The sequence below is a fragment of the Lepidochelys kempii genome, chromosome 8 (assembly GCF_965140285.1).
Source record: "Lepidochelys kempii isolate rLepKem1 chromosome 8, rLepKem1.hap1, whole genome shotgun sequence".
In the NCBI taxonomy this organism is placed as follows: domain Eukaryota; kingdom Metazoa; phylum Chordata; order Testudines; family Cheloniidae; genus Lepidochelys; species Lepidochelys kempii.
In genome coordinates, this window is record NC_136387.1 from 82,644,155 (window position 1) to 82,667,346 (window position 23,192).

The window sequence follows — 23,192 nt, forward strand, 5'->3', positions numbered from 1 at the left end:
GCACTGGTGCAACTGCTCCTGGAATACTGTATCCAGTTTGGTGTACACATTTTAAGACCGTTGTTGAAATATTGGAGAGGGTTCAAAGAAAAGCCACAAGGATGATTAAAGGATTGGAAAACATGCCTTATAGTAAATGACTCAAGGAGAAGGGATGGGGTGACTTGATCACAGTCTATAAGTACCCACATGAGGAGCAAAAATTTGATACAGAGGGCTCTTCAATCTGTCAGACAAAAGTATAAGATCCAATGTCTGAAAGTTAAAACTAGAACAAATTTAGACTAGAAATTACATCTGAATGGTAATTAGCCATCAGAATAACTTACCAAGAGTTGCGGTGGATTCTCTATTACGGCACATTTTAAAAAAAAAAATCCAATCTTGATTTAAAAAGATATGTTCTCGTTCAACCATAGCTATTGGATTTGAAGAAGAAATTAATTTAGAGGAGTCCTATGTTATGGACGAGGTCAGATGAGATGATCAAAGTTATCGCTTTGGACCTTAAAAAGCTATGAAGACACTTAACTACTGAGGTGCCACTATAACACTAAAGATTACCTTCTCTATTGCTAACCAACAAGTTCTTCCCTCCACTCTCTCCTCACGTGCTCCTTAAGCCTAGTGCTCGTGACCATCTGTCCTCTCAACACCCAGCTTAACAGTTTCTGCCATTGTGCTCTGTAGTCAGGGGATGATTGTGTTTTTGCTGCTGCAGGCACGGCAATGTGGAACTAACTCCGCTCTGAAATCTGTCTTGTCTGATTACACCCCATTTCTGAAAGACACTTTCACCCAAAAGTGTTTTTAGAGTGATCACAGTTACTCAAGTGCACATCTTGGAATAGCAATATCAAACTGGTAAACAATAAGACCAAACCACTCACAATCTGAAACAAGTACCAAACCACTTACCCTCATATTACAACAAAGACTAACAAATTTGAAGGTGTTCTCAGTGCGTGATCATTACACCCCCATTATTTCTTCATACCCAGTGTTTGATTTTATTGCCCTGTTGAGCTGAGTGGCTGTTGATTTATTTGTTTGGAACTAACTGGTGACTCTGAAATTGCTGCAACCTTTAAAGAATTCTTGATGGAGCTGAGTTCCCACATATGCAAGTTCATGATGTGCATTCCACAGCATCTCCTAGCAATCTTGAAGAGGGTTTTCAGCACAGCTTTCCTTAGAAGAATGTATACCCAGGGATCTAATATTTGATTCCACGTTGCCATTCGGAGAACGACAAGTATTGTTTCACAGGTTTCCATTGAACGATCTTCATTTATTCCGATATTGGCCATTGTCACCTAGAAAATGGAATATTTTTAATTAAATATCAGAAAGCCATTTTAAGACAGCATGCAAATGACTGAAGTGATCATTTCAAATTACTCTCTCAAAGCATTTATCTGATAATCCTCCCACAGATTAATGCTCAATAACAAAATAATTCTTTATATGAATAGCACATTTCAATTCTGAAAAATCCCAAAATGATTTTATAAACAATATATATGTTTAATGGAGGTAATCAGAAAATTTCCAGCAGAGCACTGTTTCAATAAAATTTGCTAATTCAGCAAAATCAGATTATTTTGCAAAAAGACAGCCCAATTTTGCTGAAGTTCCAATAGAACCCAAGCAGGGTTCAGTACCCTGGCTAGCTTCTGCCAGCGCAGCCACGTGGCTTCTTGGCAACCCCCACTCCCTCCCCCTCCCCACCACGAGAACTGCCCTGGAACTCCATTCCCTTTTGCAGAGAATTTCAGAATTTTTGGTTTCATTCCCAATTGGAATGGAACTAGATTTCAAACTTCCGAAATCCTCTATGAAACAGAATTACCTTCTCTGCACAATTCTAATGGTTAGCTACTAAAATACAACCACCCCTGCAATGGGGGCTGGCTGGCAGCCAGCTGCAAAATAGGGAGGAGTAGATACAGTGGCCAATGATACCGAGGTAAATCTTTGGTCTTACAAAATATGCCATGGATTCTCTAGATGTAGATTTCTATTTATGCGGATATTGGCCATTTTCACTTGGGAAATTTTTTACATACAGACCTAGCCTCTCACATTTTGAAAATATAAATCCTTCTAGAGCACAGGACCTTCGTTTTCTAAGGTTTCAATGCAATGCAACTTAACTACCTCAAAGACAAAAGGTTGAGCTGTCTCTGGATCCGCTGGTTTGAATCTTGGCAAAGGGTCTAATATATTGCAAACCTGATGCTTGGGCCAATAATTCATCCCCTCTTGCTAACGAACACCCAGAGGATTTCATTCATCCTCGGAAGCACTGGGAGTAAATTACACCTGTATTCCATTACTGCTACTCCCTGCCCTTGTAGTTCCCTCTCAGGAAAGCAGCTGTCATTTCCAGATGCAATTCAACAGGACCATTTCTGACAGGGGAAGCCTGGGAGAGACACAGATTCAATGCATCTCAAAGGCACCGTGACCAGGCCCTCTTCATGGCTGATCTCACCCACTTTCTGGGCTGCTGTGGGTAGCTTTGACATGCCACTCAATAAGCAAAGACTGACAGACAGTATCTTGTACCACTGAGACACCTGCTTCTCCATGTAGGCTTTCTGCCACCAGGGACTTGCAACATGGGTTCCTCTGGCTGATTGAGTCTGCTGGGGAATGTTAAATTGTTTCTTTTTATTAACAACATTAAAAGCCTCAGACATTTTTAGTAGGAGTAAAAAAGGTCCAAATCAGTCTCAAAAAGGATGCAGCACTCTTGGGTACCAGTTCCAATGCGCATAAAGTGAGCTAGACAAAGTAATTAGAAAACAAGATACTTTATAACTGACACTGTGACTACATTGATCTATTAGGTGTTGTAAGGATGGGTCAGTCTGTTCAAGTGCTAGTCTGGCATTTGCACAAACAGGGAATGTGAAAAAAGAAAAAAGGAAAAAAGAAGAGTGAGTAAGGAAAGAAAAACAAGTTGAATTCTTCAACAGTAGTTATTTGACATTTTTAAAATAATCTTTTGTATTCCTGGCTCCTGAACCTGGTTTGTTGCAAAGAGGTAGAGCACTGCATCTGATAATAAGTTGAAGGGTGCAACAGAGAAAGAACATGAACTGTGACTGAATCTATTTGTATGAATGTTTCTGTACGAGTATGTGAAAGAGAAAACTGGAGGACCCATAGAGACGGTCTGAAAAAAGCTAGTAAGCTTGGCAGAAAGATGGGTGGGAACTAGTGTAAAAAGTGAGGGATGTCTGAGTGCCATGCCAGTATAAATAGCTTTTAGGCAGCTTCTCTGAACCTGTTTTTCACTCTACAATCATTGGGCGCATTCCTCTCAGACATCAACAGTCCACCGAAACTTGGAGGACTCTTATGGTTTCTGCATGGGATCTGTTCTCATGAAGGCTTTTCATTTTAGTTATTAGAAGCACAATTCTGCAAACCTCACACGCACACAGCACTTACTCATTCCATAAAACTAGTCTACAGCAAAAGGAAGCACAAGAAAAAGTAGCAAAATTAGACCTAAAACAAAAAGGTAGAAATTGAAAAAGCAGATATCATAAGTGTCTATTTTATTCACTATACGATTTTTAAATACAGGTTTATAGTTTTCAAACATACCCCGAGGTCTCTAAAAATCCATCCATTATTGTTCAAATTTGGATTCTGCAACTTTAAGCAATACAAATTGGAATTCTGTACATTTTGGGGAAAGGGATTGCATAGCTTTCCAAGAAACAGAATTTCTCTGTTCTGATTTTTATTAAAGCTGTATATTACTTTTTTCTTCCACACACACACAGTGAATTTTAGAATATAAATCTATAAAACTTCTATGATTCTTTTCCATTCCAGTGTGAATCACTTTTAAGAGGATCAGTTTTCCATTATTTATAGTGCTGAAATAGAGAAATTATATTTACTTTAATAGTGGATTTATTCCTTTGTATCATTTTAAGATCAGAAAACGATATCTGAATTGGATATATGATTTTTATGGTTTACATTATTTGGTAAGGTGTAACTGCTAGGACAGTTAATCTACATTTAGCAAGTTTGGTCTGTGCAAAAAATGGACATATGCAAACCCCCCAAATAAAAAATTTTTATTTATATACTCCAGAAAGTGCTGAAATAACTCAGCTTTGGAATCCTAACATAGAACATGTCAAGATAAAGAGATGTTATCTAAAAACTTTCATATCTATAAAACTTTGCTTCACAACCATGTTATTTAAAATACTTTCTACATAGAGTTCCAGCTTATGTTCAGTAGAATGAAAGATAAAATAACATTTTCTGATTATTAGTCATATGTTTGGACTCTGATCCCACTTAAAGGAGTATAAGAGAATAACACTGACAAAACCAGTGAGATCAGAATCTAACCATGCAAACACACAACTTGCTTATGCCAAATGCAAGACTACCAAAGATTCTGGAAATCAGGTTCACAGAAACCAGCAATGGAAAACGCCTAGCAGGTAATTAAGTCTATTCCCTTGCCAATACCAGATTGTTCTGCAATCTGTTTGGGGAGGAAGAACTGGGTGCCTGGACACTATTATGATAAGTGCATGATAAATTAGATAGGCTTTTGGTGCTTTGTCCAGTCTAGTTTTAAATGTGCCCAATAAGAGAGCTCCCATTATTTTCCTTGGAAGATTTCAATTTCATAGATCTCACCAAAAGGAAATGTTTTTTTGATACTTAGCCAGAGTGTATGTCTACAGTATAAAAATTTGAAGTTATTCTATTTGAATTTTTGGAAGCGATTTTATACATTCGGTCTTGTGTGTTCCCACTAAAGCGCGTGAATTCGGTGGAGTGTGTCCACAGTACCAAGGCTAGCATTGAATGTCGGAGCGGTGCACTGTTGGTAGCTATCCCACAGTTCCCGCAGTCCCCGCCACCCACTGGAATTCTGCGTTAAGCTCCCAATGCATGATGGGGCAAAAACATTCTTGCGGGTGTTTCTGGGTGTGTGTCGTCAGTCGCTCCTCCCTCTGTGAAAGCTACTACAGGCAATCATTTCGTGCCTTTTTGTCATGCAGACGCCAAACTTCTTTCAGCAGACAGTGCACCGCTTCTCTCCAGGTACTATGAATCCACCTTGCATTTCCTTTCGTCTTTCTATGTAATCTCTATAAGTATCTACTCTCTCTCTCTTCCTCATCGGCTGCTTCCGCTGCCAACTCTGCTCGGCCATCGTGAACCAAGCAGCACAGCTTCCGCCGCCAACTCTGCTCTCCCGCTCTTGCCGCGCTACCAAGCTTCTCCATGTTGTCTGTCCTGTGAAAGCCTCTGTGAATGCTACAGAAGACAGCCGTTTCCTGCCTTTTTTCAGCTATCGTGAACCAAACAGCACCTCTTCCGCTGCCACTCTGCTCTCCTACGTTTCGCGCCCTTTTTCCAGGATTACCTGTGCAGGCGCCACAGCACAGCAAGCATGGAGCCGCTCAGATCTCCACTGCAGTTTTGACCATTGTAAGTACCTCGCGAATTATCCAGCAGTATGTGCAGTACCTGCAAAACCGGGCGAGGAAGCGATGACAGCACACAATTACTATACTGATGCGGACATGGACACAGACATTCCTAGAAGCACAGCATGTGGCGATCGGGAGATCATGGTGGCGTTGGGCCAGGTTCATGCCGTGGAATACCGATTCTGGGCCCGCAGCAGTGTTGCAGGTATGGGATGATTCCCAGTGGCTGCGAAACTTTTGTATGCGTAGGGCCACTTTCATGGAACTTTGTGACTTGCTATCCCCTACCCTGAAGCGCAAAGACACCAACATGAGAGCAGCCCTCACAGTTGAGAAGCGAGTGGCCATAGCCCTGTGGAAGCTTGCAACGTCTGACAGCTACCAGTCAGTCGGGAATCAGATTGGAGTGGGCTGCTGTGTTGCAAGTAGCCAATGCAACCATTGACCAGCTGCTATCAAGGGTAGGGACTTTAGAAAATGTGCAGACCATTGTGGATGGCTTTAATGCGCTGGGGTTCCCTAACTGCTGCAGGGCGATAGACGGAACGCATCCCCCTATCCTGGCCCCAGAACACCTGGACGGCCAGTACATAAACCACAAGGGGTACTCTTCCATGGTGCTGCAAACACTGGTGGATCATAAGGGATGTTTCACCAACATCAACGTAGGATGGCCAGCAAAGGTGCATGACGCTTGCATCTTCAGGAACTCTGGTCTGTTTCAACAGCTGCAGGAAGGGACTTCCTTCCCACACCAGAAAATTACTGTTGGGGATGTTGAAATGCCTATAGTTATCCTCGGGGACCGAACCTACACCTTAATGCCATGGCTCACGAAGCTGTACACAGGCACCCTGGACAGTAGTGAGAAGCAGTTCAACTATAGGCTGAGCAAGTGCAGAATGGTGGTAGAATGTGCTTTTGGACATTTGAAAGCACGCTGGTGCAGTTTACTGATTCAGTTAGATCTCAGCACAACCCATATTCCAATTGTAATTGCTGCTTGTTGTGTGTGCCACAATATTTGAGAGAGTAAGGGGGAGATGTTTATGGCAGGGTGAACGGTTGAGGCAACTCGCCTAGCAGCTAATTTCACATAGCCAGACAACAGGGCGATTAGAAGAGCACAGCAAGGCGCGCTGCGCATCAGAGTGCTTTGAAATTCAGTTTCATGACTGGCCAGGGTACGGTGTGACAGTTGTTTGTTTCTCTTGAAGTTACCCGCCCCCATATATACATATATATACACATACATATATGAGAAAGGAAATAAAGTCACAATTGTTTAAAAAACATTCTTTATTATTTGTTGCACAACACATTGAGAGAAATCAGAAGGTAGAAGCCTTTCCCGCATTAGATCCACCATACAGCAGAGCATGCCAGTTTGCTCCTCCATGAGCTTGACTATAGCATCCTGCCTACTCTCATCGCGCACGTCCCTCCTCTCTTCGTGTTTAACGCTTTATGGGACTCAGCAATTGTTTGCCTCCACACATTCAGCTGGGCCCTATCAGTGCGGGAGGACTGCATGAGCTCGGGGAACATGTCATCCTGAGTTCATTTTTTCTGCCTTCTAATCTGGACCAGCCTCTGGGACGGAGTAGATAGGAGCCACGTTGAAACATTTGCACCTGCGGGAAGGGAAAAAGGGAGGATAATATTTTAAAAGATACATTTTAGAGAACAAAGGGGACACTCTCAGTGAAACAGGCAATTCATAGTATACAGTACATGTTCTTTCAGTACAAGGTCGCATTTTGCTTCTTATACTGAAGTGCCTGCCACTTTGGTGTGAGTACGCCATCACACGTGGCCAGGCAACAGAATTCAGCTTGCAGGCAGCCATGGTAAGCCGTAGGGGCACGAAGGGTTCTGCTACTTCTGCATTCGTTTCAATGCCTTCAAACTGCCAGGCCCCCTTTCCCATAGGGATGCCTGGTGGGTTTGCCTGCAGGCTCTCTGGGATGATCGCTTCATACAACACCCACCCCTCACCACACACCCACCACGTGGCTCCCATGAGGCTCTGAGCAGGGATGAGCCCTTTAAATGCGAACAGCCCAGCTCAGCTGGGTTTCCCCCCACCCCTCGGCTCCGATCAGGCTCTCACTCACCAGAAGTGCTTTCTCCAAGGTCATGGTCCGAGAGCCTGCCTTGGGAGTGGGGGGAGGCTGTTAGCTCCAGCGTTAAGAGTAGTTCCTGGCTAGGGGGGAAAACAGATCCCCACTTGCTGCCTGTACATGGTCGTCCTCCTCCTCTTCGTCCTCCAATAACTCATCCTCCTCGCTCCATGCAACTCCCCACCGGCAGGTGTCCGTGGACACTGGTGGGGTAGTGGTGGCGTCACCCCCCATAATTGCATGCAGCCCCATACATGCTGCTTCTACCGTGAGCTGTGACCCAGAGTGCCTGTTCGCCTCCCTGGCTTTTTGGTATGCTTGCCCGAGTTCCTTTATTTTTGTACGACACTGCTCTGTGTCCCTGGACTAGCCTCTTTCCGTCATGGCCCTGGAGACTTTAGCGTACGTACTTGCATTTCTTTTTTTGCAACGTAGTTCTGCCGTAACAGATTCATCTCCCCAACGTGCGATGAGATTCAGTACCTCCCGTTTGGACGATGCTGGCGCTCGTCTGCAAATTCAGGACTGCGTGGTCTCTTGTGATGGTGGACTGTGCTGATGGTCACCTGTGCTGATGGTGACCAAACAGGAAATGAAATTCAAAAGTTCCTGGGGCTTTTATTGCCTACTTGGCTAGTACACTGGAGTTGAGTGTGTTGTCCAGAGCGGTCACAAGGGAGCATTCTGGGATAGCTCCTGGAGGCCAATAACGTTGAATTGCGCCACTCCACTTGCCGAGGTGGAGTACAGAAATCGGATTAAAGAGCCCTTTAAATCGAAAAAACCGGTTTGGTCGTGTGGACAGAATCAGTTTTATTTCTAATTAACTTGGCTAATTCCAAAATAACCGCTTACTGTAGACCAGGCCTAAGTTTTTCTTTTCTTTCTCAAAATATTTTTTATTTGTATTACCGTAATGCCTCTAACCTTCTCATCACTAGATAGTGGAAATCTGTATTTGCTACTAATTTGTACTATACACAGTTGACAGACATAGCACGTTAAATACCACAGCTATGCCCATTACTCCTTGATCATGTTAAATAATCCCTACCCCTCCTTAGTAGTATTTGCACTACACATGAGCAAATGCATTTCCAAACCCACTAGAACTTTATTATTTCAATATTTGGAAGAGAACTTGACTTGATAATCACTACGTATTATGTACACTTATTATATGAAGCGTTCATGATTTGTGGGGTTATCATAAGCAGAAACAGATTCCTTAAAGATAAATGTAACATTCCAATAATTCATTATTTCAGACTTGTTTGCCTCACCGCTCTCCAACCAGCAACCAAACTCAATGGAGACCTCTTCTTTCTTTTTTCACCAAATCCAAGATCCTGAAGACCCCCACTAAAGCTTGAGGACTGGAAAAAATAAAAATCTTCCCAGCCTCTTTCTCCATTAAACCACTCCCAATTGTGCAGGCTATCCCCATACTTAACTATGGTTATCTCTGAAGAGGCACAATTGCCTGCTAAATTCCACTGCTCTTTGAGAAGCAAGTTGTTTTCTCCCATCTTCTTTTATCAGAAAGCCAGCATCGAAAGCCAATGCCACCTTCCAAATCCAAGTAAGGCCCTTCTGGTGGCTACCCCATCCACTGTCTGAGCTAAGTGGGCCCAGGAAAATGCTCCTTCTATACCTGCTATCCCAGCCTTTTAAGCACTATGAGGCAGCCATATTGCACTGGGCTAACTGAAGCAAATCGTCCCCAAATCCTATCATAGATGGCATTACCATAAGTATTTCTGCCCCATAGTTTTTAAACAGCCAGAGCAGCAAGCCTGGGAGAAGTGTGCCTCAGTCACGTTGTTGCTTCCTGCCCCAGATCAGCCTCCATTATGGTGAGAAGGCAGGGGCCCTCTTTGTTAGCTCTTCAGAGAAAAGGTGCAGGAAGAGCCAGATCAGTGGGGGAGGCCACTTGCATACTCATCCCCGACCCCTAACCTCAGAAAACAAAAGTGAGAAAGGACAGCCCAGATTCTGTTGAGGGAGACTGGCACAGATGAACGACCTGAGAATTCCCTGCCCATGAAACTAAGAATGTGTGGAACCAAGGAACTTTAATACTGCAGAGCAAGGGGATAATATACGGTGACCAGCAGCTCCACCTCTTCTTCCTATGCTTGGTTTCACAAAACGCAGGCCCATTTTGCAACACCCAACATGTCTGGTGAAAAAAAGTTTAAAACATTTTCCTCAACAGCTATAAATCCCCCCTCAGCCCAACTTTACATCCTTCAGATCTCTGCAGAAGGTTAAAAGAAAAGGAGTACTTGTGGCACCTTAGAGACTAACCAATTTATTTGAGCATAAGATTTCGTGAGCTACAGCTCACTTCATCGGATGCATACTGTGGAATGTGTAGAAGATCTTTTTATACACACAAAGCATCCCCCCACCCCACTCTCCTGCTGGTAATAGCTTATCTGAAGTGATCACTCCCCTTACAATGTGTATGATAATCAAGGTGGGCCATTTCCAGCACAAATCCAGAGTTTAACAAGAACGTCTGAGGAGTGGGGGGGGGGGAGGTAGAAAAAAACAAGGGGAAATAGGTTACCTTCCATAATGACTTCGCCACTCCCAGTCTCTATTCAAGCCTAAGTTAATTGTATCCAATTTGCAAATGAATTCCCATTCAACAGTTTCTCGCTGGAGTCTGGATTTGAAGTTTTTTTGTTGTAATATCGCAACTTTCATGTCTGTAATCGTGTGACCAGAGAGATTGAAGTGTTCTCCGACTGGTTTATGAATGTTATAATTCTTGACATCTGATTTGTGTCCATTTATTCTTTTACGTAGAGACTGTCCAGTCTGACCAATGTACATGGCAGAGGGGCATTGCTGGCACATGATGGCATATATTACATTGGTGGATGTGCAGGTGAACGAGCCTCTGATAGTGTGGCTGATGTTATTAGTACCCCATAAAGGCTTCCACCAATGCAACTAAAATTAAAAAGATGCCATGACTCCACATCACACTCCAAATATAAATATCACATAGCTTGTGTTTCACTTCCACTTGAATCTCGATGGCATGAGAACAACTAATAGGCTAAATGACACAGCAGCTAGTTGCTTTCCTGTCACTATTAAGAGACCTACAAACCAACCAGTCAAAACAAAAAGCACACTTCACAGCTAGTTACGAAACAGGACATACTGTGTTACTGGCTTTTGTACATTGAGCCTTAACACTCCAAACCACAGGCGGGCAAACTTTTTGGCACAAGGGCCACATCGGAGTTGCAAAACTGTATGGAGGGCCAGGTAGGCAAGGCTGTGCCTCCCCAAACAGCCTGCCCCTCTCAGAACCTCTGACCCATCCAACCCCCACAATGCTCCTTGTCACAGGACCTCTGACCCCCTATCCAACCCCCCTATTCCCTGTCCCCTGACAGCCCCTGGAACCCTCTGCCCCATATCCAACCTCCCCCTGCTCCCTGTCCCCTGACAGCCCCTGGAACCCTCTGCCCCATATCCAACCTCCTCCTGCTCCCTGTTCCCTCGCTGCCCCACCCCACAGGACCCCACCTCCTAGCCAACCCCCCCCCACTCCCTATCCCCTGACTGCCTCCCAGGAACCCCTGCCCCTTATCCACACACACACCCCACTCCCTGCCCACTTACCATGCTGCTCAGAGCTCGCAGCCCCACCACCCGGCAGGAGCAGCGGTCCAGAACGCTGGAGGCGTGGCACGCTGAAGCTGCGTGGGAGGGGGAACAGCGGCAGAGGAACTGGGTGCTAGCCTGCCTGGCCAGGAGCTCAAGGGCCGGGCAGGACGGTCCCACGGGCCGGAAGTGGCCCGCGGGCCATAGTTTGCCCACCTCTGCTCCAAACCCATCTCTCTCCTACTGCTCCCTCCTGTGCTGCAAGAAACTGCATAAAAGCAGGCAACCAAGAGGATGGGTCTGGAAAGCAGAGCTGGTGCTAGGCATAAGCAGACTAAGCAATTGCTTAGGGCCCCAAACAGGTCAAGGAAGCCCCCCCTATTATTAGTATGCGCTGAGGGGGCACACAAATATTCCTGCTTAGGGCCCCCAATGGGCTAGCACCAGCAATGGCTTAGGATACCACTTTCTATATAGAAATATAATAATCTATGGGTTGGAGCAACCTTTCCTCCTCCCATAAGTTTCACCACAGACCAGTATAAGATCCTATCTGAGGAGGTGCACGGTCTGACAAGCTTTAATATAGCTAAGATGGTTTTTGAATGTTGGTTTGATAGTTGTGGCCAAATTACACGTTATAATTAAAATCGCACACATGCAGCACTACACAGTCACTGCTATCTCCCCAAAAGCTTGTGGAAAAATAATCTGTCTGCATTTCATTCCTGCAAAAAGTTACTTAAATATTTTGCACTTCCAGAAGTCTCAACAACTGGCATTTATAAGAGACCATGTACTATACATAAAGCTGCAACAGTCGGTACAAGCTGCCTAGAAGATTCAATTTTGTAGTATTTTATCAACAGTGGATTTAAGAAGTCATATACATCTTTTATCTACAATTTTATATTCCCTGAAACCTTGGGGTTATCAAAGAAGTGCTGATACCAACTTACCTACAGCACTGCTATAAAAGTGTCACAGCTTGTAAACGGAGAATGTAAGTTACTGTTGAGCCAAAGCAGAGTCCATCCAATAATTACATTTTGATTTGGTTTCTTATATTTGTCAATTAAAAAGCAAGGAGTTTACAGAATAACATCACATGGTGCATGTACTTCTGCTGCCACTCAAACACACACACACACACCTAGTTTTACACTGCAGTATTTACGACAATGTTTGGTCTACAGCTTCTATTTTTCCCCTAATGATCTCTCCCTCCCTATTTTAAAAACTAGGGGCCATATCCTCATCTGGTGTAGATGTGATGTGCTCTTCTACACTAACTGTGGCTGTGGCCCTTGTAGTTAAATTAAACCCAAGTGTGTGGCTTTTATATAGAACTGTGGCTAAGAAAGCTAACAGGAGAAAAGGAACGGTGGCACCTGGTTTTTGTTTGTTTTTAAAAAGTGAAAAAATGAAAGTGAAGTCAGTAGAACTGTTTGTATGAGTAAAGATTACTCACATGAGTAAGGGCTGCAAGAACAAAACTTAACAAGTGAAAAATAAATGGCCTGATTCTCCTTTCTTTTCCATGGCTGTAAATCAGGAATAATGCCATAAAATTAACCGTGTAACACTTGTACTAGAACAGTGGTTCCCAAACTGGGGTTCATGAACCCCTGGGAGGTTCGCACAAGGTTACAGGGGGTTGGCCAGAAAAATTTCCCTAATGGCGGCTAGAGGACCCCGGGCATAGGAGGAAGCAGGTGGGACCAGGTTCCAGGGCACACAGCCCGAGCCCCATGGAGTGCTGAGCAGGCAGCCCGAGCCCCATGGAGCGCAGGGCCGGGAAGTTGGGGCTAGCAGCCCGAGCCCTGCCCCCATCAGCGGGGGGCCGCCAGCCCGAGCCCCAGCAGTTAGCCTGGGCAGTTGGGGCCGGCAGCCCAAACCCCAGCAGTCAGCGGGGACCAGAAGCCAGGAGCTCAGTGGAGTGCTGAGCAGGCAGCCCAGATTCTGGCGCGGGGCCAGCAGCCTGAGCCCCCTACTGGGCAGGGTGGCAGCTGGGACCCCAGGTCTGCAGGTGGCAGCTTGGACACCAGTCCTTGGCAGACAGGGGAAGTTAGGCAGCATGAGCGGGGAGGGGCGGGTGTTCAAGGCTGTACGTGGGGGGTGGTCAAGGCTAATTTGTCCCTCACAGGGCACCCTCTTAGGGATGGCCCTGGTGGTGGAAGAAAAGGTGTTTGCGCGCCAAACCAGCCGGAACCATGTTGTGGCCAGTGGAGCAACAGAAAGGTGGCTCAGTAATTCGATACTTAGTCATTCTCTCTGGAGTGCTGTTTTGCTGTTTTGCTTCAGTGAGATGTGAGTGAATCTTCTTATTTTCTGGTTTGTTGGTTGTTAGCATTCTCTCGGTCTTATTTTTATTAGAACTTTTGTACCCAAGTTCAATGGATAAGTGGCTGAAAAAGGAAAGTGTAAAGATACAAGAATTAACTAGTGTTTCCGCAAGTCCACACTGTGGAAAATCTAAGTATAATGATCATGATGATCCTGGAAAGTCACTTACAAAGAAAATAAAATATGACGATGATTATATAAAATATGGCTTTACATGCATTGGTGATCAAGAACATCCAAAACACGGTGTGTAATTTGTGGTGATGTTCTAGCAAACAGCAGCCTCAAACCTTCTCTACTTTGGCACCATCTACTAGGCATCCCGCACAACTCGACAAGACTGTTGATTTTTTCAAGCGAAAAATCAGCTGAGAGGAAAAGTGACATTACCAGTTTTATATCCAAAGCAAGTTCTGATAATGAAAATGCACTTGAAGCGTAATACGCGTGAGCTACCGAGCAGCAAAAGCACCAGAAGCCCATACCATAGCAGAGAGCTTGACTGGTCCATGTATAAAAGACGTAGTTCATTGCATGCTCAGAGAAAAGGCTGCAAAAAGGATTGACATGGTACCTTGGTCCAATAATACGTTGTCACGAAGAATTAATGACATCAAATAATGTAGAGACTACACAGAGTGGAAAAGTCCATATTATGCTATACAGTTGGATGAATCAACTGATGTAGCTAATCTAGCTATTTTGCTACTGTTTGTACGTTATGTAAATGAAGGTATGGTTGAAGACTACTTGTTGTTTTGCCAACCATTGAAAGAAAGAAGGTACAACTAGAGAAGATATCTTCAATCTGACTAATGCATATTTTCAAGAAAAGGAAATAGATTGGACCCGTTGCCTAGACATTTGCACTGATGGGGCCACATCAATGACAGGGAAGTATACTGGATTTGTAGCTCAAACAAAAAAAAGGTCGCATCAAAAGACTCTTGGACTCATTGCAGTATCCATAGATAAGCCCTTGCAGCAAAACGCATCCCTGAGGGACTGAAGGAAGTGCTGGACAATGCAGTGAAAATGGTGAATTTCATAAAATCACAGCCAACAAATTCCAGAATATTTCATGTACTTTGTGAAGAAATGGGTAGTATACACAATTGTCCGTTGACTCATACTGAAGTTAGATGGCTCTCACAGGGCAAAATCCTTGTGCGCTTGTTTGAACTTAGAACAGAAATCCTAGTTTCTTTCAACAGCCACCCTTACCACCTTGCCAGCTGTATGGAAAATAGTTTCTGGCTCCAGAGCCTAGCCTATTTAGCAGATATTTTCTCAAGAATTAATGACCTAAATTTATCTCTTCAAGGCCTCAATATAGCAGTTTTCAATGTGCAAGAGCAAGTTGAATCCATGATAAAGACGTTGCAGTTCTGGGAAAGTTGTTTGGAAAACAATCAAACTGAGTGTTTCAGTACTCTTCATGACTTCCCGGCAGAACATAAACTTCAGTTGGATCAGTGCACTAAAACCAATATAACTGCATACCTAAAAGGACTTTGCACTACTTTCAGAGAATACTTTCCAGCTATGTCAGATGATAATGACTGCATTCACAACCCCTTTGATGATACCACTTTCTCAGCACAGATATTGAACACTGAGGAAATAGAGAAATTGATTGAGATCTCCTGTGATTACGAACTGAAAAGGAGTTTCAGAAATCTGTCACTGATCAACTTTTTGCTGAGTTTAAGAAACGAGTACCCCCTTCTGGCAGAAAATGCTGCTACAGTATTGTTACCATTTTCAACAACATACTTATGCGAGAAAGTGTTTTCCTCGTATGCACATCTGAAAACCAAATAGAGAAACAGACTTGATGCCAAGCCAGACCTGAGACTTTCTCCCTCCAGTGGTTCCGGAGTTCCAAGAGCTATGCAGAGCAAAGGAAGTGCATCCATCACACTGAGGAAATTTAAACTTAAATCCCTGGAAATATTAATTCTTAGGAGGGGTTTCACGAGATTTCCCAATTTAGTGAAAGGGGTTTGCAGGTTGTTAAAGTTTGGGAACCACTGTACTAGAGGGAAATGAGACAAGGGGACAGATTCTCAGCTGGTATAAACTAGCATAGATCCACTGAAATCTGACAGTATATCAAATCTATACCAGGTAGGAGTCTGGCCCAGTTGTCTTGGTACATTCAAGGAGTCTTGGTACATTCAAGTCCATGTCTGTTTGTTGCTAATATGTACTCACCTACATACATCAATTCACTGCTTATCCTTCTGAACACAGTTCCCTTGAGAAAAAGCAACCATGCACTAGATAGGTGTGAAGGACACTATCCTTGGAAAAGTATACGGTGAAAGGAAGTACAGAGTCCTAGATAGCTGGTGCTACCAATTAAGCAAACCAAATATCCAAAGTTCAGAAAAGATTCTGATGTCCAAGTTTGGCTGAGGATACCCAGACTATGGAGGTCTTATGGTTAAGGCAACTTGGCTGGAGATCTGGGTTCCATTCCTGGCCCTGCCATGGCCTTCCTGTGTTCAGAGTTCAACATAATTCACAGGAGTATTGTGAAGCTAAAATCATTAATGTTTGTGAGGTGCTCAGGTACAGCAATGTGGTGAGAAATGCCAGAGGAAAAGCCTATAGCTTTATTAATATAATTCCAATCAAATAATAAAAGGTCACTTATTAGCAGTGAGTCAGTTGACAAGTCCAAAGTCTTAGGGCAGAGAATACTGCTATATGCACATACTACTGTTCAAGTAGCACATTTGTATACAGTCTCTCAACTCCGATCAGAGAATTAGAGGTAGTCTCACTGATCATCCTTTAAACTTCATGGGACAGATTCTGATCTCACACAAAATGTTATACTGTTGTAATGTCAAAAAAATTATTCCAGCTTTACATCAGCATAACTTTGATTAAAATAAGTCTCTGTGGTAATTTGCTGTCTGGCAATCCAGCTACTTCTGACCTAGAGGTGTAAGCAGTTCTTGGTGTAGTTGCTGAGCTGGTACAAGATCCTGTTCTTCATGACTTCCCAAATGAAAGAGTCTGCAGTGCCATTACGGTATATTTTGTTATGCTCTATTAAAAGTTTCTGGGATATTTTCACCATCTACAATTTTACAGCTTTTATGCAACAAACTTAGAGACAGGAATACATTATCTGAACAATTACTCATAAATAATATAATTTTCCATGAGCTTTTTATGGAAGGAGCCATCAGACATAAGTGTAAAAGCGATAGACTCCAAAAGAATGTATCAAAACTACCAGATAAACGTTCCAAACATCCTGACCAGTATAGTTAGTGTCTCTTTTGTTACTCTTTTGTTACAATTTATTGACATTATGATGCTGTATATGGAGATATGAATACAATATTAAAGTAAACTTTATCAAGAGGAATTTATTTTGTGTACACAAGATTAAACATTTTAACTACAAAAAAGTTAATAGAGCTCTGACTTTCTCCTCTATGTCATGTCCCAAGAAGGTCAGGTTAACTAAAATAAATCAACTGCCTACTAGAGCCCTGTGGACAGAAGTTAGTTGTACAGCAGCTTTGAAAATTGGGGAAAGATAAAATTAAGCACAAAGATCTAAACTTTGTCTAGGGCACAGGCACCAAACTGTGCCCAGCAAGAGACCACAAGAAGGAAGTTGTCCACAGCAACCTTCCTGGAGCATTCCATAATGGGGCACAAAGACCTTTTCTGCATGTTATCCCCATGTACACCCCTGAAATGGCAGCGACCTCTGTGTACAAACACCTACACAGATTATTCATGCTTTTATTATGTATCATTTGTATTAGCAGAAATAATTTGTCTGGATCCTGTGTGCAGAGCTGCCTGGGGGCACCTGTTTGGGAAACAGGTCCATGCTGAGACAGAATACAGTCTTAAAAATATATATATATATCACATAGCCTCAGTGTAAACTTGTCTACATGAATACTTAATTTGCGGTGCATAAATAAGTCAGTGCATAAATCTACCCCGGGCTGGCCTACCATGCACAAAAGTGTGTTTGTGGACCCTGCTGCCCACGTACTGAAAGTTCTCTAAATGCCCTTTGATCTCCCCTCTTTGAAACAAGAATAGATTAAAGCACACTAGAGAACTTCTAGCGTGTGGCAGGAAGGTCCGCATGTACACTTACACTATGTCTATGCTTGGAACTATTGGTATGAGTCCCAGCTCGCACAGATAACCTACACTAGTTCTCATCGAGCTAGCACACTAGTGTAGCACAGGGCAGTGGCTAGCCACTCTGAGTACTAACCTACCTTGACCCCGTGGGTACGTTCTCAGGGCAGCTGGCCTGTGCCACCACTTGCTGCTGCCTGTGCGTCCATGGCTACAGGACTCAATGAGAACTAGCAAGAGTAGGTTCATGCAAGCTGGGACTCGCACCCCTAGCCTTAGTGCATGGCAAGCTAGTGCAGGGTAGATTTACACCATGCCTTGCCACAAACTACACGTTTGTGTAGACAAGCCCTAAAATCAGCTACAGTCTCAATATTCTTGGGTTATTTGAGCGGAAAGCTAAGAAATTTTGGAGCTGAAAATAGTAGATGACTCCATATACAATGCAAAAGCACACAGTGCCTAAAAAGATGCCAGCTAAAGAAACCACCCTTGTAAGGCTGTTTGTAAAGTGTGAAGAATGAGGTTGTGTAGTATTTTTTATAAATATCATATGCTCCTTAGGTTTCAAGTCTATTATTTGTGTCTACATTATGTAAGAATTCAATATAGGGCTGAATTCCGTAAGCGTTCCTTGCTCCCACTGACTTAAAAGATGCCACAAAATCAGACCCCATGCTCAGAAGGAGCATTCAAACAGGGGGAAACAGATCGCAAGTACATATTGAAGGCCTTTTTCCTTCCCTGGCCTTTAGAGTGCAAAAACACTGTATACATTGACATGGGGCCCAATCTTGCAAGCCTTTGATGCACAGGTCTCCCAAGGACTTCAAGCAGTCTACTGATTTGTGAGCCAGTGAAACCCACTGTTCAGTGTGTCGTAAATCTCCATCTAATGACTAGTCCAGAGAGGTAATGTGTTGGCTGCCTGATAGAAGAATTATTCCCTTAGCTCAAAAGGCAGAGGCTGCTGCTTTTAGCTCTGGCAATCATGGGTTTGGTCTCTGGTTGTAACCCACAGTGGTGGTCATTAGAAAGACAGAAATGGACATTTATTCATAGTTATTTGTTTATAGTACATGTGTCTTGTAGGGTTGAGAAAAAGATATATTGTAAACAATAGGGGCCAAATACTCATGTATATTCATTTAAGCTAACGGAGCTATGGTGATGTATAACATCTACAGATCTGGGCCTAAGCAAAAGTGAATGTGGCTTTTTTTAGCGTTGTAAAAAAATTCTCAAAACCTCTATAAAAAAACTGGCTCGCTTTTATACAAATAGCTTTACGTAAGTGTTTGATAAAGGCTGTGCACTGAAACAGCAGGGAGAGTGAATCGCTATTACATTTACTTAGTTGGAATAAATAAGTTACAACTAAAGAGGTTTTATTTTTTAACTTGACAAAGTAATCACATTATAAATCCTACTAAGGATGGTCATGAAACTGTTTTATCTTTTATTATTAAAGAGAGAAGAGGAAAAAAGATCTACTCTTCATTTAAGGATGATTTATTTTTCTCTCTTCACCCCACCCCACAGACTTCAGAGCTTGAGCTCCAGCCCAAGTCACAACTTCAAAGCGCTATCTGCACAGCTCTTTTTAGAGCACAAGCGGGAGCCCCACTAGTGTGAGTCTGTTGACCAACGCAGGAAGGCTCACTTCCCCAGTCTGTGTAGACATAGCCAGAGAGCAAAGACAGTCCCTGCCCCAGAGAGCTTACAAGGTAAGTAACAGGCTGCACTTCAACAGTGAGTGAATACGGCAATGTAAATATAAGATGTCATTATTAAAGCAGTGTTAAAAGCTGGTGAAGAATCTATAATAAGTAAGTTTCATAGCTAGCACTTGGGCTCCTATCACGATGATATTTAGCAAGCAGAAACATAGGTGGATGAGAGAAGTTAGCCAGAGCCAAGTGAAAAACCAAGAAGAAGATTTAAATAATGATCTCTTTCAAATATGAGCTGATCCTGCAGTACTGTTTGACATAGCTTTAATGGCTGTGTAAAGAAGGAAATAACTAACTTATCATCATCGGGAGGCATGGGGAAATCAGGATTTCATATTAATACCAAAATTAAATATCCATAAGGATACATTGGACAGCTTGGAGTATTGATATGACAGAAATAGTATAAGACATGAATTTATCAGATTAAAACTGGCCAATATGGAAGAATTGCTGGAAATGTTCCATGTGAACTTATTTCAGCAAAGAAGGTTTGGGTCACATATTTACCATTTAAAGAATTTATCAGCCCACAGGACAAAGATCCAATCTCAGTCTAGGCAGCTATCCAAAACTGGTATTCAGTATATGATTTTTCAAGCAAAAAAGACCCGGCGTACATAACTATCTTAGCCAAAGAACATGATCAGGTCTACGGTAACTGAACCCAAACTGAAATACTTCCTATTTTGGATCAAGTAGCAAATCAAAAGTCTTTAATGAAATGAGCAGGTCTTGAAAAGTTTACTAACTGCAGGCATGCAAGTCAGAGATAGATATTAGATCTGGGTGGAGAACAGAAACACTCTGTTGTGGAGGATTTAGAGACTTTGTAGTTTGCTTTCATTTTGATTCAGAACAAAACCCAAACTCTCCAGGAAAGAATTTCAGGAAAAAAATGTTTTGAAACATTTTGTTTAGACAAAATTGAAAAACACTTCAATTTCAGCTAATTTTTATTTTATAATACCACCAAATTTTAAAAATCAAACCAAAATGTCATTTTGAAGGGAAAAAATATCAAAACATTTTGTTCCCAAAAAAAGGCAAAAATGGGCTGTTTTAACATTGTAGGAATTCTTTCCTTTTTCCTACCCTGCCTTGCCCAAAATAAAATTTTGATAAAATCATGTTTATTTATCAAAGCATTTCCATTTTGATAGAATTGCATTTTCCAAATGAAAACTGTTCCACTGAAGTTTTTTCAACTAGCTCTAGTAAATATGAACAATGAGGGTGAGAACCAGAAGTAATGCTCTGGCAAAACCCATTCCCATGCCAGCTGCTGGTAAGTGAGGGTGATGTCACTATTTCAGGGCTCTGTCTTAAATATCAGTCTCACTCTGGTAAGTATCTGATAAAGCCAAAGCTCCTCTCCCCTTCTGGAGCCACTTGGCTGCTGCAAGAGAAGAGATTCTCGACTATTCTACTTTTCTACCAGAGCCTTTTTACTACTGCGATGACGGTCTTCATCTGGCTTTCTTCTCCTCCCAACCTCCTGAGTACTGTACTGCCAAATCCAGAGAAGAACAATTCCTAAATAGTCTGTAAGTAACTATACCACGACTACTTTTAGAAAGCATTCAGAGATACCTCGTTTGAAACGGTTTGAAAACTGACATGAACTCTACATAAACTCACATAAATAAGTTAAAAATATTTCTCCTCCTCTGTATACCGTGGCTAGTCTAATCTCTGCAACCCAGCTCAGTCCCATACAGCAAAGTATTTTTCTGAAAGACTGAGGCCAACTGGAATTTTACCAAACTTGAGGAAAAAAGAAATCACTTACGAAGACAGACAACAACATTTGTGAAAATCCAGCATTACCCCAAGTATATATAATAGAGCATAAGCTCATGATTTAATTCTTCACAGTGCAAAATATATTATATAACACACACACACACACACAGAGCTATTTATAGTTAATTCTATGTAATGTGATGCTATAACTGAGAAAGATATAGCATAGTTATGGTTCCACCACAGATATTTTATTTTATTTACAGAAACTGTATTTCTGAGGTAGGGTGGGAAATCATTAAATTAGAGGCTGTATCCGTTCCGAAAGTGGTATAAATGAGTGTAACTCCAGTAAAATCAATGGAGCTATGCAGATTTACATGAGCTTAGGATCTGCCCAATGGTTCACATAGCTACCTCCCTCTAAATAAAGCACTGTAAATTCCGTTTATACATGTGTGAAAGCATCAGGAAATTCAAAGCTCCGATTCCCACAGCAACCATAAGTATTTAAGTATGGTACCATATGAGGTTTGTGTGTATGTATATACAATACCATGGTTTAACTGTGGCTGCTGCAGAAATCAGAGCTTTGAATTTCCTGATGTTCATTTGTAAATTGAAACAAAAACTTGATATAAATTTAATAGAGTCCTCCAAACAAACCCAAATCAGAAATTCCTTTCTATACAATTCCTTTGTACTGACAATAAGCAGCTGAAATTTCAGCCAAAACAGCCAATTTTTTCCCCAGAAATTTATAAACACCTACAAACATGAGCTCATAAAAAGGCTCATAGCAATGTTCCAATAATAAAACCATTTAGTACATTAGCAGTTCATTCAGAGGAAATCAATCAGGAATGATAACTGAATTCTCCCTACGCTAAAGGACATACTGTAACAGAGGTCTGACCCTCCAGAGCCCACCAGATCAGGAAGAATGAGTCCATTTCTGCCAATGAAGCTTGAAAGCCTGATTAACGTACAACAGAAGATTTATTTTTCCGTAAGGACTCAGAAAAGACTGTTGTCAGTCTCACAGATCCTCCTACTTGTGCTAAGTAGTAGGTCTGAAGAAGAAAATCTCTAGAGGATAGTAATCTTTAGAATATTGATTCTACTGAGTAAAGATAACGAGCCAGATCCTGCAGATCTTTTCCAGGCAAAAGCCGCTCTTTTTTTCTTTCCCCTATAAAATTAGTTCACTTCTTCTAGATGAGGTGAAAGTAAGCAAGCTCTTGAAATGGGCTTGAATTGGGACCATGTGCTGGATCGGGAGAGTAATGGCTATTTCTTTTTAAGCTTGTGTACCAGGTCAGCATTTTCCCTGGATGGGTCAGCCTGCTGCAGAGCCAGGTTGTAGTGTTAGCAAGGTCTGGCACTAAATTTATAATTTTTCCTATCGAGACATTTTTTCTTTATCTTTCCCTTTGCAGCAGAAAAAAGAACCATGTATATCAACCTACTAGTTTTCAAATATCTCAAACTAACAAAAGTAAGGAAGACTTTAGGATTTAAAAAAGTGGAATAGTTTCTACTGGTTCTATTTTAAACTCTTGAGTTTGCCGAACAGAAATACTCAGAACACCATTTATGGCACTGGTTTTTTCTGTAGTAGCAACTTTTAAAGAGCTGCGTGGCCAGATGAGTGAAGAGATTTAACATCACCACCAGCAATCTTCAGAAACACATTTGTACTAATTCAAAGACTAATTTATCCTTGTTCAAATAGTCTTGTTTTTCATTGGGATGCAGCATCCTCCAGAAAGTTAGCCTGAAGCTCATGAAATAAACCCTGATATCTCTTCTTTATGAAATTTTCCATTCAGAAATACCTTCCCTTTCAAATGCATGATTCAGTTACCAAAAATCACCTGCCAGAGACCATAAGAGAGAATCTACTATATTTTAAAGCCATTTTATTTTGTCAGGAAATAAAAGGAGATTCAGCATTTTTTGGAGATAAACTGCAGAAAGAAAGCAATGAAGAG

The 23,192-nt window shown here is 42.2% G+C and overlaps 1 protein-coding gene across 1 annotated transcript in view; it reads right to left on the reverse strand.

Moving 5' to 3' along the window:
* Positions 1–1,010: 1,010 nt before the first annotated feature.
* The window catches only part of PTGFR (prostaglandin F receptor), a 31,101-nt gene continuing 8,919 nt past the window's right edge, over positions 1,011–23,192 (reverse strand). Inside the window, exon 2 of the mRNA XM_073358235.2 lies at positions 1,011–1,316. Within this exon, the coding sequence (XP_073214336.1) occupies positions 1,011–1,316 (306 nt within the window). The remainder of the gene's footprint in view (positions 1,317–23,192) is intronic.